The 15509-nt window shown below is 35.4% G+C and overlaps 1 protein-coding gene across 1 annotated transcript in view; it reads right to left on the reverse strand.

Moving 5' to 3' along the window:
* The window catches only part of IFT52 (intraflagellar transport 52), a 906963-nt gene that overhangs the window by 111352 nt on the left and 780102 nt on the right, over window positions 1-15509 (reverse strand). The window contains exon 11 of the mRNA XM_044090140.1: window positions 1070-1157. Coding sequence (XP_043946075.1) covers window positions 1070-1157 — 88 coding nt within the window. The remainder of the gene's footprint in view (window positions 1-1069; window positions 1158-15509) is intronic.

Below are 15509 nucleotides of genomic sequence, written 5' to 3' on the forward strand. Positions count from 1 at the left end.
TTTCATGCAAGCATTCACTCACACATGCAGACAGACAGACAGACAGACACACACACACACACACACACACACACACACACACACACACACACACATACACACACACACACACACTCATACAGGCATTCACTTATCTGACGGCCTGGTTCCAAGTGCTCCACGGCCCGGTGGTTGTGGACTGCTGCTATACTTGATGCCAGTTCTGATAAAAAGCTACAGTGTAGGTCTAGACTTAGTTCGCCATGAACTAATAAGCTTAGCTGCAAAATAAACTGCGAACTGGAGAGCCATGGCTTCCTCACAAGGGCGCTGCTGCGCACACTTTGGGAACCCCTGATCTAGTGCATACAGAATGTACTCTCCTTTGCTGGATCGGTTTTGTAAAACAAGTAAATGAATCATCACTGGTTACGGGTCTGTTGTTGGAGGTGGTTTCCCCTATTTTGACTATATGTGTTCTATCAGTCAGCCAGTTAGTGACCCATCTAATGACATAAGGGTTGACACCCTTTTTGGCATGACTAATATAAGTGTTCATATAGTTAAGTCCTTCTCTATGATACTTATAAGTAAATTTCAAAAAAGAATTATTAAGATGGTCCACAAAATTGGTTGCATTTTAAATCTGTGATGTACAGAAAGCAAACGTTCAGCAATTCTTATTTGGAGTTTTCTAGCTGCCATCCACTTTCAGGTGGGATGCTTTCACAGATCCCCCCACCCCGACTCTGCCCGTGTAGTATACCTGACATTCCCTCATCTTAAATGTGCTTTACATTGCTATAATGCATCCTCATATTTTATTCATTGCAGACCAAATCTGCATGCATTTTCCTACCTATATATTTCTATTACTTACTACTGACTGCAAGATATATGAAAGGAAACAAAGTAAACACTGTAAAAAGTTACAAAGGCAAGACAGTTTAATAAAAACTGGCTGAGGGTGACATTACATTACCTGGCCATAAAAGATATAGAAAAAAACAATGTCATGTGCCATTTAGCTGCCATGGTTTATGGTAGACCAAGGTTAAATAAATTATCTGGTGCCTTACTGCATACTTACTGCCGGCTGAAGTGCTGGAAGAGGGGTCTCAAACTGTGGCTGAATAAGCTGTAGAGTTTCATGCTTTACATTCATTTGTTCGTAAGACCTTAAATGAGAAGAAAAAACAGACTAGACAACAGATAAAATATTAACTTAATTTGATATAATTTAGTATTCTGTCAATTACACAGTAAAATGGATACCCAAGTTGTGACTGTCAACAGTTTTTTGCATAAATAACTTCAGCAATGTTGCTGCACCAACACTTGACTCAGTGACCTGAAGGACTGCTTAATAATATATAAAAAGGAAATGACTATGTATTATTAACTCCACGTCTGCATGAATAAGACAAAAAAGTACACCACCAAATGTCTACCAATTGAATATCACTGAAGCAAATACTATGAACCAATTTATGCTTTAACAGTAGTCCATTAACCTAATGAACAGTGTTTATAAATTCATTTTTAACTAATTTGGTAAAGGTCTCTATCTATAGACTGATCACATCTGCTTCAGTCACTGTTGATTTCCAGAGCTTACCTTGCACCTTGACTCATAACCTTTACTCTTCGTAGTGAAACAGTGATATACACCATCTAGCAGTTACTGACAGGAGGGACTACAGCCAAGACACTTTGGCTGGCATTTTGCTCACTGCAACTTTTCTTCCTCACCTGTGGCACTCCATTGTTTAAACAAGCAAAGATTTGATTTGGTGGCTGTCAGCAATTAACATTTACTTCTGTGCTCATGAAGCTTTAATCAGTGCTGTGTTACTTTAGCAATATCTGGTTTACTTCAGAGCTGCAGCCAATTAACTCATGGAAATGCATTGTTTGAGTGACAATCACTAACCCCCTTTCATACAGCACTCCTCCTCTACTTCTCCAGGGAAGTGAAGGTCATTTCAATCATTATTACCTTGGATTTTGCCACATGAAGGTCTTAAAAAATCCTATATACTAATTATGTTTAAGCACTTCAAGAATATATATGGGTGGTGACACTGGTAAGATCTGTTTTATCAATCATGTAAATCCATACATTACAAAAAAATATGCTATCTAGTCTTGATCTCCAAAAAACAAAAACATCCAAACATAAATTAACAATTTACATGAGTTCAGATATCAACTACTGACCATATTGTTTTACTGTCACTATATTACAAACCTTAACAATGGGACCAGTGACTTAATACCCTGGATTACAGTCTTATCTATCTAAAGAGATCTATATCTTAGGTGCTTTGATCCATGTCAATGTCCTCTTCAAGCTCAGTTTCCATTACAGAATCCATTACAGAATCCTGTACAGATTGTTTTTTTAACCAGGGTGTACTTTTTTCTGTTCTCTTAATAGTTCTCATCTCCATATTTTAATCTCCGTAAACATCTTTTTGCCTTTCTTATTGATAGGTTGGTCTTTGGTTTTCCATTTTCTACTTACAGTTTTCTTAGCCACTATCCATACTAAAGATAGCATCCCCTTTAGTAATTGCTATTTTATACCATCTCAACAAGAAAATTTCTACACAAAGGTTAAATTTTCTTCCAAGTATCAAACTTAACATATTATTCCATTCATTTTTGTACTGAAACGACTCCATACATTTCAGAAATTATATACTCTCAAGGACATCTTTCTGAACTATCATATCTCCAACATACGCCTTACTGTCAGTCATTTTCTGCCATCCAAAGAAGAAAGTTCTCAGACTCCTCACAGTAGCCAGTGCTGAGTTTTCTGGCTTACTGCTCAGATAAGCCTCATATGGGGACCTTCATCCTCCCATCTTATTAGATTTATCATTCACTTTCTGTTTTTATGTTGATTTAAAAATATATTTATTTTAATATTTTACTTCTGTCAGTATTTACAGTAATTCATGAGGGGATTTCTGCTTGCAGCAGTGTTTATTTGGCTTCTATCTGACAAATGCTTGTCTTTAGTGTTTCTGAAGAAACATTCAGTACTTAGAAGTGTATTTTCTATGTGTACTGTTAGAGAATAAGGGGCTGTCCCATATAGTCAGAACCATGAATTAATCACACCTGTCTTCACTGTTGTTACTCTCTGCTTTAGATTCATCTTTTAATAGGAAAATATTGCAGAGCTTGGATTCTTTTCAGCATTTTTCTGTGTTTTAACAGTGGATCTCGATTTTAACACAAATGGGAGTTATCTGAATGTACTGTGTAGATTTTACTCTCTCTGACAAGAAAAAATAAATTGCTATTAAACATTTTATGGTAGTTTAATGTGGTTAAAGAGTGTGTAGCTAATTTTTAACACTGGTTTGGCACATTGGTTGCTTTGGTGTTTGGACTTTCTGAACTGGAAATTCTTAAACTTCTGTCAGTTGTAAACGAATTCTGAACACATTTCAAACTGTTTCTTTATGACAGTAGGGCAGTTTCATGGAGTTTAGTTGTGTGGGAACATATTTATTACTAGAAACTTTAAGTGCTTATTGTGATGCATTATCTAGTACTTTCTGGCTGGTGTTCTCTCCCCTGACTTTATGGATCATAACTGCAGTACTCCTCACCTCCCCATCAAATCCGGTTGCACCTAAAAAGAAAAAACAAAATAAAAATGCCTGAGCCTATGGTTAGTGATTCTGTCGGGCCACTGCTCGACTTACAGACCACTTACCTTTTGCCTTGTCTCCCTGTAGTGTAACTTTGCTTACCTCTATCAAACAGGGTTTGGATACATCCTCTTGGGGTCTTCCAGTACCTGGCATAGGTATGGGAGAACCAAACCCTTTAGGTGCATGAGTAGTCTGGGACTAAGAGATTCCCCTGCCAGACATTACCCTGTTCCCAGATATTTTATCTAGTAGTGAAGTTCACAAGAAAAAGAAACAGAAGCTTCATCATACAGCTGATAATCAGATTATGCCTGTTTGTAAAGCTGATGTGGTTTCCTCGTCTAAGAGTGTTCTGCATATCTTTAATTCTGGTGGTCATGTTCCCATCCATGGCTCTAGTACTAGTTTGGTTAGAGACCTTTCTGTTGTTTCAGAGAATGATGAGGAATATCATGAGGACAATGGTGATTTCCCAGTTGACACAGAGTCCAATCACTCTGACTCTTCAGAAGTTGAACCTGAGCTTAAGTCCAAACAAGTATTTACTCTTCCTCAGATGATTGCTAGATTTAGTGAAATTTTTGCTTGTGAGCAGTCTGGAACTACCCCATAGCTAAACAGGATATATTATCTTACAGATGAGATGCCCAGTTCTGAAGCTACCCTCCTCTCTTACCAGCCTTGGAATATGTTTATAAAGCTGCCTTCAGGACACTGGTATCTATTCCAGCAGCCCTCAAAAAGGCAGAGAAAATATAGGGTCTCCTTTGTTATGAATGGTCTCTTTTTCTCCCTTATTGCTAACCCAGCTGCGGTCTCCCTAAATGCCTATGCAAATAAAAAATCCTTGGCTTCATCTAATCCAACGCCACCTGATAAAGAGGGGAAGTGGTTAGATCTTTAGGGCAAAATGATGTCTGTTTCTAGTAATCTAGCTTTTAGAATGTTAAATTATCAAGGCTAAATGTGAAAATTTATTTTACAGTGTGTGTACAGTTTGGATGATTTTGCTGCATCCTTACCTGCAGAGCAAAAGTCTTATATGAATAACATCATTCTGATTTAACTACGGTTTTGAAACGTGCCTTGAGAGTTGTGTTGATTGTGCAGATACAGTCTTGAGAAATGTTAGTTTTTCCTGTTGTATTAAGACTGTGCTTATTTACGTATTCAACATTTTTCTGATGATTTTAAATGCCAAAATTTTGAATGCAACTTTTAAAGTTCTGAATTGGTGTCTAGACCCTCTGTTACACAGATTCTCAGTGGGATGATAGAAGGAAATTAATGCATGGGGTATCTAGGATGTTTCATGTGCCCAAGTTCTCCCCAGACAAGGTGTCTTCCTTCATGGGGCAGAGAAAACAAAAATCCCAGCCAAGCAAAAGTCAGGGATCCAAAAGACAGCGTTATCTGACTCTTCAGGCCTTATACATTCCATCAGAGCAAATAATAGTGGCAGACTGGCTAAGAAGATCCTGGACAAACCCTCATGAGTGAAAGCACTATGTAGAAGTCTTTCAGGACTTGACCCAGATGTGAGTAACACCTGAAACAGATCTGTTCGCCTTCTTTCAAAACAGACAATTGAAAACATTCTGTTGAAGACATCCTTGCAGCCATGTTTGGGAGACAGAGGCTATATCATTCCTGTGGTCATCAATGTTCCCCTATGCATTTCCACCCTTTCTAATGATTCCAAGGTACTTGCAAAAATTCAGAAAGATGTATCGAAGATTATTGTGGCAACTCCTTTTTGGCCCAGGCAAAGTTGTCTCTTAACAGAATGATAAGGTCAATTACCACAAGCTTCCTCATAGACTGGATTTGCTAACACAGCATCGGAGACAAAAGGTTCACCCCAGCTTAGAGCAATTGCAGCTGACAGTCTGGATGATTGTATTTTGATACCTTTTAGGCACTTGTCCCATGAGGATGTGCAGCAGGTATTTAAGGAGGCAAGAAAACCTACAACTAGAAAATCTTGTGTCGTCTTAGTCAAAGAGGTTTTCTAGGTGGTGCCTAACCAATAACAGAGGTCCCTAAAGGGTTTTGACCCTTCTATTTTTGAAATATTTATGTGAGCTACTTAGAGATGGTTTGTCAAATACTTTTATTAAGGTGCATCTTGCAGCCATCCCAACTTGTCTGCCCATGCATCCCACCCTTTTTGTCTGTTTTTGTGGTCAAACAGTTTATGAAAGGAGTGTTGTATATGAAACCTCCTCGAAAACAGATTTCTTCTCCTTGAAATTTCAACTTTGTTTTTTAAAAAAATAAAACGACCTTACCTCGCCTCTCTGGTTGACTTATGGTTCACTACTTGGAAAACTATTTTATTCATGGCTCTGACACCTGCAAGGCAAGTCTCTGAGCTGCAAGCTCTCATGGTGTGTCAACCCTGTCTCTGATTTTTCACAAGGACAGGGTTGTGTTACGCACTAATTCATCATTCATGTATAAAGGTGTTTCGGAGGTTACCTTGAATCAAGCCATCAATCTTCTAGTGTTCTATTCTGATAACAAGAGAGAAAAGGTTCTACATGTACTCCCATACTAACTTGGTAGAACAAAGCCCTTTTCGGCATGACTAATATAAGTGTCCAATAGTTAAGTCCTTCTTTATAGAAACCAAGGGTGAAGAGTGGTACACACACAACTAGTAATCCAACAACCACTCCGACTCCAATAACTAAAGCCCAAAAACTTTATTCACGAATTCACAATACAAAAATAATAAAAGTCAAGGTCATGCGCTTTCGTATTATCACTTCTTCAGAACAAATTCATCACCACAACTCAGCCTTATATAATAAATTAATTAACCCTTAATTAGGTCCAATCACCTTTTTAAAAAGACATACAAAAAATTCATATAGCATCCTAAAAAACAGTGTACAGTATATCTGACAGTATTCAAAAGAGACAGAAAAATATACATATTTTTTAAAAAATAAAACAGGTGTATATATATTAATATATAAACCTGAAAATTAACGTTTTAATGCCCTATATTTTAATTCATGTTTAATACTGACATGCTCATTTAAACCTGGGGTTTCGCTAGCATTAAGTCTTAATTGCCATTTAACTTTGGCCCTCAATAGTCTATTATTCCAATCACCACCTCTAAAATCACGTCCTACCACTTCTAGTATCCCAAACTTAAAACTATGACAAGGGAACATTTTATATATATATATATATATATATATATATATATATATATATAAAACAATATATAAAAATATATATACACCTGTTTTATTTTTTATTTTTTAAAAAATATGTATATTTTTCTGACCTTGACTTTTATTATTTTTGTATTGTGAATTCATGAATAAAGTTTTTGGGCTTTAGTTATTGGAGTCGGAATGGTTGTTGGATTACTAGTTGTGTGTGTACCACTCTTCACCCTTGGTTTCTATTGTTGTTTTTTTTTGGTGATTGACTGCCTACTAAGCCCGGTTCCAGTTATGGATGAGCATGATCTCTCGCTGGTTTTTGAGGAAGAACTTGATTCCTTGCCATTCCCGTGTGGGCAACAAGTGGAAACAAATAATGGTAATTTGTTCGCTTTAATTTTAAACCTTACTAATAAGGTGTCCGAACTACAAGAGACAGTTAATAAAATACAAAAGACTAATAGTCCGATGGCTATAGATAGGAGCAGAAATCCACCAGGGACAGATGTTGATGGTGCACTTCCTGTTTTATGAAGACATAGTCAGCAACAGCGACAGCGTCCTCGGAGCGCTGAAAATCAAGCATTGCCTTCTACAAGTGTGGGACAAACTGTTTTTAGAACTAATAATCCTGTAACAAATGGAATATATGATCGACTGAGAGACTGGTCAAAAAAGAAATGTGGTTTGCTCCAGTCTTCTGTCGAAAATGGCGTGACAAGCATGGACAGTAGGTTAGTGACACTAGAAATAAAAATGAATAAGGTGCGAGCCTTACAGTGCGATAATGCCTATTTAAAGGAGAGTATGGCTAAAGGGAGGGTTCCAAAGGGTCTTCGAGCCTTTAGGTTCCCGAATGGAATTAAGAAAAGCCAGGAGGAATGTGATGAACTTTTGAAAATGTTTGACCGACATGGTCTTGAATTGATGGACTTTATTTTAAAAGTAAATAATAAAAGAATTGAAGAATTATTCAGAGACATTGACGAAATTAATAATTAGATTTTGAATGATTTTAATTTTAATCAGTATTCATTTAGGTATAACATTATATTTGATAAAGTTGAAAATGAAGTGTGCAATAATATAGACAGAAAAAAGAAAAAAATATTGAGATATGAATATGATTATAAACATGGGCTGGCATATCCTTTACCTAAAGCATATTTGGATTCTGTTATTGAAAGTAATAATGTTTCTACACCTATGGGTAGTTTAAAACAAAATGTTAATAATAAACAGATTAGTAATGCTAACTCTTATGAAACTGAATTTCCACCATTAAGGAGGTCAGAGAGGATTTTTAATAAAAATCAAGGTAGACTAGATAAATCTGATTTTTTAGGGGACAGGGGGGAAGGAGATTTCGATACAATTATCGAAATCCATTGAACCGACGAAAGAACAGTTACGAACAGTCGAGGTGACAGATGTGAATAACATGTCCGAAGATATTATTTCGGATGATGGAACAGTATTCCTTTATAAAGGGTTTAAAATTCATAACTATACTGGATTAGAGTTGAGTAAAGGATTGTTCCATTTATTAATGAGAGGGTTAAAATTTGTCCCAAATGCTAGGGAAGATGTTAGCAAAACCTTAATAGAACTGAAAATATTTGTTAGAAAATTGAATCTTAAGATGTTAAATAGAGACAACAATGAAGGATGTAGTTCTAGGAAAAAGAATATGATAAAGAAAAAAAGTTGTTACAACCCACCTTTATTACCTATTTTAAGTTCCTTTAAAATGTATGTTCTCAGGAGATATACAAAAAGCTTAATGAACACAAAAGGAGAGTGCTTAATTTGACCAAGGAAGAAAAGATGTTAGAGGAAATAAGGTGTGACAATAAAGTTAGGTATATGAAGCCTGATAAAGGAGGGGGTATGGTAATAGTTAATAATGTGGACTATCATAATAACATTTTTTGTATGTTAAACGATGGATCTAAGTATGAAATGGATTCAAGGAATGAGATAAATTTGGCCCATAGGAAAATTAAATTAATACTGAAGGACTCATTGTTTCAGGGGGTTATTAATGAGGAAGTATTTAACTTTTTGACAGTGGAACATCCGACCATTCCGCTTGCCTTTGGTATCCCTAAAACACATAAAGACTTGGTTGATCCACCCTATAGACTTATTATTCCTGGTTTTAATAGTATTTTGTATCCTTTGGGTGTTTTTATTGATCGTGTTGTTAAAAGTGCTATAACACCAGTGAAGCATATTTTAATAGATTCCTGGGATTTTTTAAAAAGAGTGAACAAGGAATTTTATAATGATGATATTTGTTTTTCCACTGTGGATGTGGTGGACCTATATACATCTATTCCCCATGATATAGGTCTGGAGATGTTCCAAGAGGTATTAGTTTTAGAGAGTAATTTAAGTAGTAGCATGATTAATTTTATATTAGAACTGATGGAGTTGGTGTTAAAATATAATTTTTTTACCTTTGGGGGAGAATTTTTTAGACAAGTTAGGAGTGTTGCGATGGGCAATAGTTGTGCCCCAACATTTGCTAATCTTGTGATGTATAGATGGGAATCTATGTTTTTATTTAATTCACCCTTTAAGGATTGTTGGTATCTATATTTAAGGTTTTTAGATGATGTGTTTATTTTATGGAAAGGGGAAGGATCACATGAGAAGCTAACGGATTTTTTAAATAAAGTCTGTGACTATTTTAAATTTACAGGTTGCGCAAATAGTGAAAGTATTAATTTTTTGGATGTTACTTTATTTAAGGATACTAATTCAAAAAGTTTTCAGTCATGTTTGTATAGAAAGCATACATTTTCTAATGACTACCTAGAATATATGAGTAGCCACCCTAATTATGTTAAAAGAAATATAGTTAAGGGACAGATGGTTAGGGTTTTAAGAATGTGCTCTAATATAGAACTTGTAAAAAGAGAAACTCAACTACTATTAGAAATGTTTTTAGCTAGAGGGTATCCATACTTGTTTGTTTCTCAGATTCGAGAAGAGCTTATTGGCCAGTGGGGTGTGAGATACAAACCTCTATTAGGTATGGATGAGGAAATACCATTTAAGAAGTCACAAGAGGTTAATAATTTCTCACAAGCTATGGTTTTAACTTATGGTGAAACCTCAGGTGAAGTTCAGAGAATTATTAAAAACAATTGGGCAATGTTTAAGGGGAATAAAGATTTATTAACAATATTAGGTGAAAAACCACTATTTACATACAGGATGAATAATAATTTAAAGTACTTATTAGAAAATACCTATTCTAGTAATAACAATAAGCTAAAAGGTACTTCTAGATGTGGGGCTTGCGATTATTGTAAGTTTATTATTGATGTTCCTAAAACTATTTTGGGCCCCTATAATAGAGAGATTATTTTTATGAGTGGATCCTGTAATACTATGGGGGTGGTTTACCTAGCCCTTTGTTCAGAGTGTGGACAATTCTATATAGGTAAAACTGAGAGAAAGTTGAGTAGAAGGATATATGAGCATTGTTATAGTATTAAGAGAAAAGATGAAAAAAATGCGTTATACAAACATATTAAAATGTTCCCTTGTCATAGTTTTAAGTTTGGGATACTAGAAGTGGTAGGACATGATTTTAGAGGTGGTGATTGGAATAATAGACTATTGAGGGCCGAAGTTAAATGGCAATTAAGACTTAATGCTAGTGAAACCCCAGGTTTAAATGAGCATGTCAGTATTAAACATGAATTAAAATATAGGGCATTAAAACGTTAATTTTCAGGTTTATATATTAATATATATACACCTGTTTTATTTTTTATTTTTTAAAAAATATGTATATTTTTCTGTCTCTTTTGAATACTATCAGATATACTGTACACTGTTTTTTAGGATGCTATATGAATTTTTTGTATGTCTTTTTAAAAAGGTGATTGGACCTAATTAAGGGTTAATTAATTTATTATATAAGGCTGAGTTGTGGTGATGAATTTGTTCTGAAGAAGTGATAATACGAAAGCGCCTGACCTTGACTTTTATTATTTTTGTATTGTGAATTCGTGAATAAAGTTTTTGGGCTTTAGTTACTGAAGTCCTTCTTTATGATACTTATAAGTAAATTTCAAAAAGGAAGAATTATTAAGACAGTTCACAAAATTGAAAACAAATTACAAAAACGACACCAAAACTCCAACTGGAGACAATGAATCCAAACACAGGGCTGCAAGTATTATTTTATTTAGTTCACAAATTGGTTGGGTCTTAAATTTGTGGTGTACAGAAAGCCAACCTTCAGCAATTCTTATTTGGATTTTTCTAGCTGACATTCTCTTAGTCAGAAGAAAAGCACAGTCAAAGGGCAGTTTATTAGAGTAGCTAGAATGACCTCAAATGCAGAATATATGCCTAGGGAATTAGCATTAGTTAGTAATATGTTTTTAGAAAGAGGATATCCCCCTAGTTAAGTAGAGGATATTAGGGGTTATGTGGAGATGTAATGCGGTAAGAAATACAAACCTTTACTGGGTATTGGGCTCATTACTCCCGGAGAAAAGCCCAAAACAGTTAAGTACGAGAGGGCATTTGTTATCGAATATGGGCCAATGGCAAGAAAGCTTAAAAAACACAGTCAACAACAACTGGAATATTTTAAAGAGTAACCCCTTTATGCAAAATGTTAGGGAGAGAACCCACTTTTAATTTATAAAACAGACCCTAATTTAAGAGAGAAATTTGAGAGACGATCATCAAGTCATGACTGTTTTTGTACTCAAAGGAAAGGGACTAGGAAGTGTGGTTCATGTGCCCAATGACCTTTTATAGTAGAAGAAATGTTGATCTTGGAAAATGATTTGCGCTCTAAAGTGCCTTTTATTAGAGGGAATTGTCAATCCAAAGGGGTGATTTACTTTGCTAAATGTAAGCGGTGTCCAACCTACTATGTAGGCAAAACAGAGATGTCTCCGTAAGAGACTATACGAGCATCAGTATCAGATTAGCAAGCAAAATAAAAATAATGCATTATATAAACACTCCACAGTTGTGTCCATCCTAAAAAAAAAAAAAACTTCTGTTTTGGATTATTGGAACAATTAATATTTAACCCTAGGGGAGGGAATTTTGGAAGTAGATTAGAGAAGAAAGTAGTAAATGTCAGCTTAGACTACATGCTTCCCATTTTACAAGGTTAAATGAAAACATTTCCCTACAACATGTTTTAAATGTTAGGGCTTGTCTATATTAAATAAACTTTTTTACCATATAATTTTTTTAACAAAATGTTTTTAGTAAAGAATTTTTATTTTTTTTTTATTTTATTATTCAAAATGTTGGTCGAGTATGTATTAAGGGTTTTGGAAAGTTCTTCCTATCCAAATGGACTGTTTTGGTGGTTTCTTTTGTCTTGTTTTTAATGTCATATACCTTTAAGAATCAATGTTTTAATAATTATTTATCTATATAAAGGAAGTTGGTTTAGACAGAAATTGGTTCTGATGAAATCCTATTTTATACAGGATGAAAGCGCTTAACCTTAAAATAATAGTGGGGTATTTATTTAATAAACTTGGTTTTAATTAACAGAGGAGCTTGTGAAGTCCATGCTTTGAGTGCCTGTGATACTGTGCTTGGTTACAGCGGATAGTATATCGCTGAATTCTTTTTGTTGTTTCTGTGTTTACTTGTGGAAGCAGTCATTATGGACTCTTTAGATGGGATCCCCTCCATTTTTTCGCTAGTGCAATGGAAGGAGATCACCAGAGTGTATTCAGAGCTGGCAACTGTTAAGGGCGAGCTGACTCGTTTGGTGAAGCTTCTATGCCAGTCGGAGAAAGGAATATGTAAGGGGCATAACTTGATTGGATCCTCTGTGTTAGCTCCGAATGGGGAACACAGAGAACAAGATATAGAAATTCCAGGTGTGGGAGCCAGAGCTGTTGAGGGCATTATTTCACCCAATTGACATGGAAGGTTTGAAGAACTGACTTTATGCAGCACCATTTGTGTGGATATACAGAATAGTGGAGCGTGTCCAAAAGGTACTGTACCAACCCCCCCCCCCAAAAAAAAATGTATGTTGCTTTTGTTTCAGCCCCAGTTTCTTCATATACATCGAACGACCCTATCCATTCACTTAAAACTAAGATTGGAGATGTAGCTGTTAACTCTCTGGATGTTTTTGAGACTATTAAAAGGAACAATGTCAATTTGGAACACTTTATACTCATCAACTATAATTTTGCTGGTGGAGTTTTGAGCAATGATGGGCAGGAAGAAACTGTTAAACATTATGTTGGCAGGTCCCTTAATGAACTTATGATATGAACTTGTGCCATTTAATTAAAGACATTGAGAAACTGAATACTGACATAAAAATTATTTAATTTTTTCAGAAATGGGAAGGGTTATACAATTCTTGTTGAAAGGAAGTGTACAACTGTGTTTAAAAGAAAAATGAGGAATTTGGAAAGGGATTCAAAACAGTATGCTGAAAACCAGGCTTACCCAGTTAAAACATCTAGTTTTGATAATAAAAATAAATTGGCCCCCAAGAGGAAAAGGTAATGGAGGCACACCTTATGGTCTTTTTAGAAAGGAAAGACAGGAACCTAAGGGTTTTTTTTCCCCATCGACAACTTTGGAGGACAGTAGAGGATGGTCGAGGCCAATACGATTCAGGGCAGGGGTAGTATCAGCCTCCAGCCGTCAACAGGTGGAAACAAGGCAAAAATTGGACCCCCCCGATAACAATAACTAATAGTATAGTACACACTTACAAAGGGTTTCACATTTACAATTTTACTAAAAATGTTACCTGTAAGGATCATTTTTCTGTTTTTGAAAGGACTGAAGTTTGTTCCAACAAAAAGATTTGACCTTGTTAATTCTTTGACTTTTTTTTCAATGAAAAAGGAAAAGGTGAGAATTATGAACTTAAATTGAAGGAAGCAGATGTGAGGAGAAATGGTTTGTTCAATCTCCCTTTACACCTCATCCTTAATACTTTAGAGAAGGCTATAACTGAAGAATTGTATGAGTTACAAGCGGAAATCAATAACAGAAGGTTGAGGTATTTTAATTTAAGTAAAGGTGAAAAGGAAATATTTCAGCAACTCAAAAATGACAAAACAATACGGACTATGAAACCGGAAAGGAGGAGGGGTATTGTAATGATTGATTCGATTTCTTATTCTAAGGCAATATTTGATATATTAAGGGATGAAGAAACATAACCTTCAGCATAAGTCATCAAATAATAGCTTCTTTCCTTGAAGAATGTTTGTTAGATAAGAGGATTTCTTTAGACATCTACAACACTTTGAAGGAGGACAATCCAATTGTTGCCGCAATCTTTGGCATCCCTAAAATTCATAAGAACTGGGAAAATCCATCTTTTAGACCCATAGTGGCTGGATGGGGGTCTAAGTCATACCCAATTGGGGTATGTCATGATAGATGGTTAAAGCCAGTTTTCGACAACACTAACCACATAATTACTGACAAATGGAACTTTTTAGGTAGGATTAAAAAAGAATTTTGGAAGAGAGAAATTATGTTTTTAACCATTGACATGGTTGACCTTTTTTCCTCAATCCCTAGAGGAGAGGGAATGGAGTGTTTTTATAACAGTATGGTTAGATTTACCACCCTTTCCAAAGAGAAAATTAACTTGATTTATGACTTAATGGCCATTGATTTGGATTACAATTATTTGTATTTTGAAGGGGAGTATTAGAAACAGATTAAAGGTGTAGCCATGGGCTCCTCTTGTGCCAGATTATACGCCAATTTAGTTTTACTAGATTGTGAAACTAATAGAGTTTTTGGTTGTAATTATTTCCAATACGTAAAGCTTTACATCCGATTCCTGGGCAGCATATTCATTTTGTGAAAGGGTCCAGAGAGAGAGAGACAGTCAGTTTTGTGGACCATCTTAATTCTTCCATTTTGAAATGTACTTATAAGTATCATAAAGAAGGACTTAACTATTTGGACACTTATATTAGTCATGTCGGAAAGGGTTTTAAATCTGTGGTGTACAGAAAGCCAACCTTCAGCAATTCTTATTTGTATTTTCCTAGCTGCCATCCGCTTAGTCAGAAGAAAAGCATTGTCAATGGGCAATTTATTAGAGTAGTCAGAATGGCCTCACATGCAGATGATGTGCCTAGGGAATTAGCATTAGTAGGTAATATGTTTTTAGAAAGAGGATATCCCCCTAGGCTAGTAGAGGATATTACGGGTTATGTGGAGATGCAATGGGGTACGAAATACAAACCTTTATTGAGTATTGGGCTCATTAATACCAGAGAAAGGCCCAAAACAGCTAAGTGTGAGAGGGCATTTGTTATTGAATGTGGACCAATGGTGAGAAAGGTTAAAAATATAGTCAACAATTGATATATTTTAAAGAGTAACCCCCTTTATACAAAATGTTAGGGAGAGAACTCACCTTTATTTATAAAACAGGCCCTAATTTAAAAGAGAAATTTGAGAGAGTGTCATCAAATCATAACTGTTTTTGTACTCAAAGAAAGGGGACTAGGAAGTGTGGTTCATGTGCACAATGCCCTTTTATTTTAGAACAAGAAACATTGATCTTGGAAAATTATTTGTGCTCTAAAGTGTCTTGATCTACCTTGCTAAATGTATGGGGTGTCCAGCTGATTACATAGGTAAATCTGAGAGCTGTCTCTATAAGAGA

This window comes from Protopterus annectens, chromosome 12.part0 (genome assembly GCF_019279795.1).
Source record: "Protopterus annectens isolate FY-2018-M chromosome 12.part0, PAN1.0, whole genome shotgun sequence".
Taxonomy (NCBI): Eukaryota; Metazoa; Chordata; order Ceratodontiformes; family Protopteridae; genus Protopterus; species Protopterus annectens.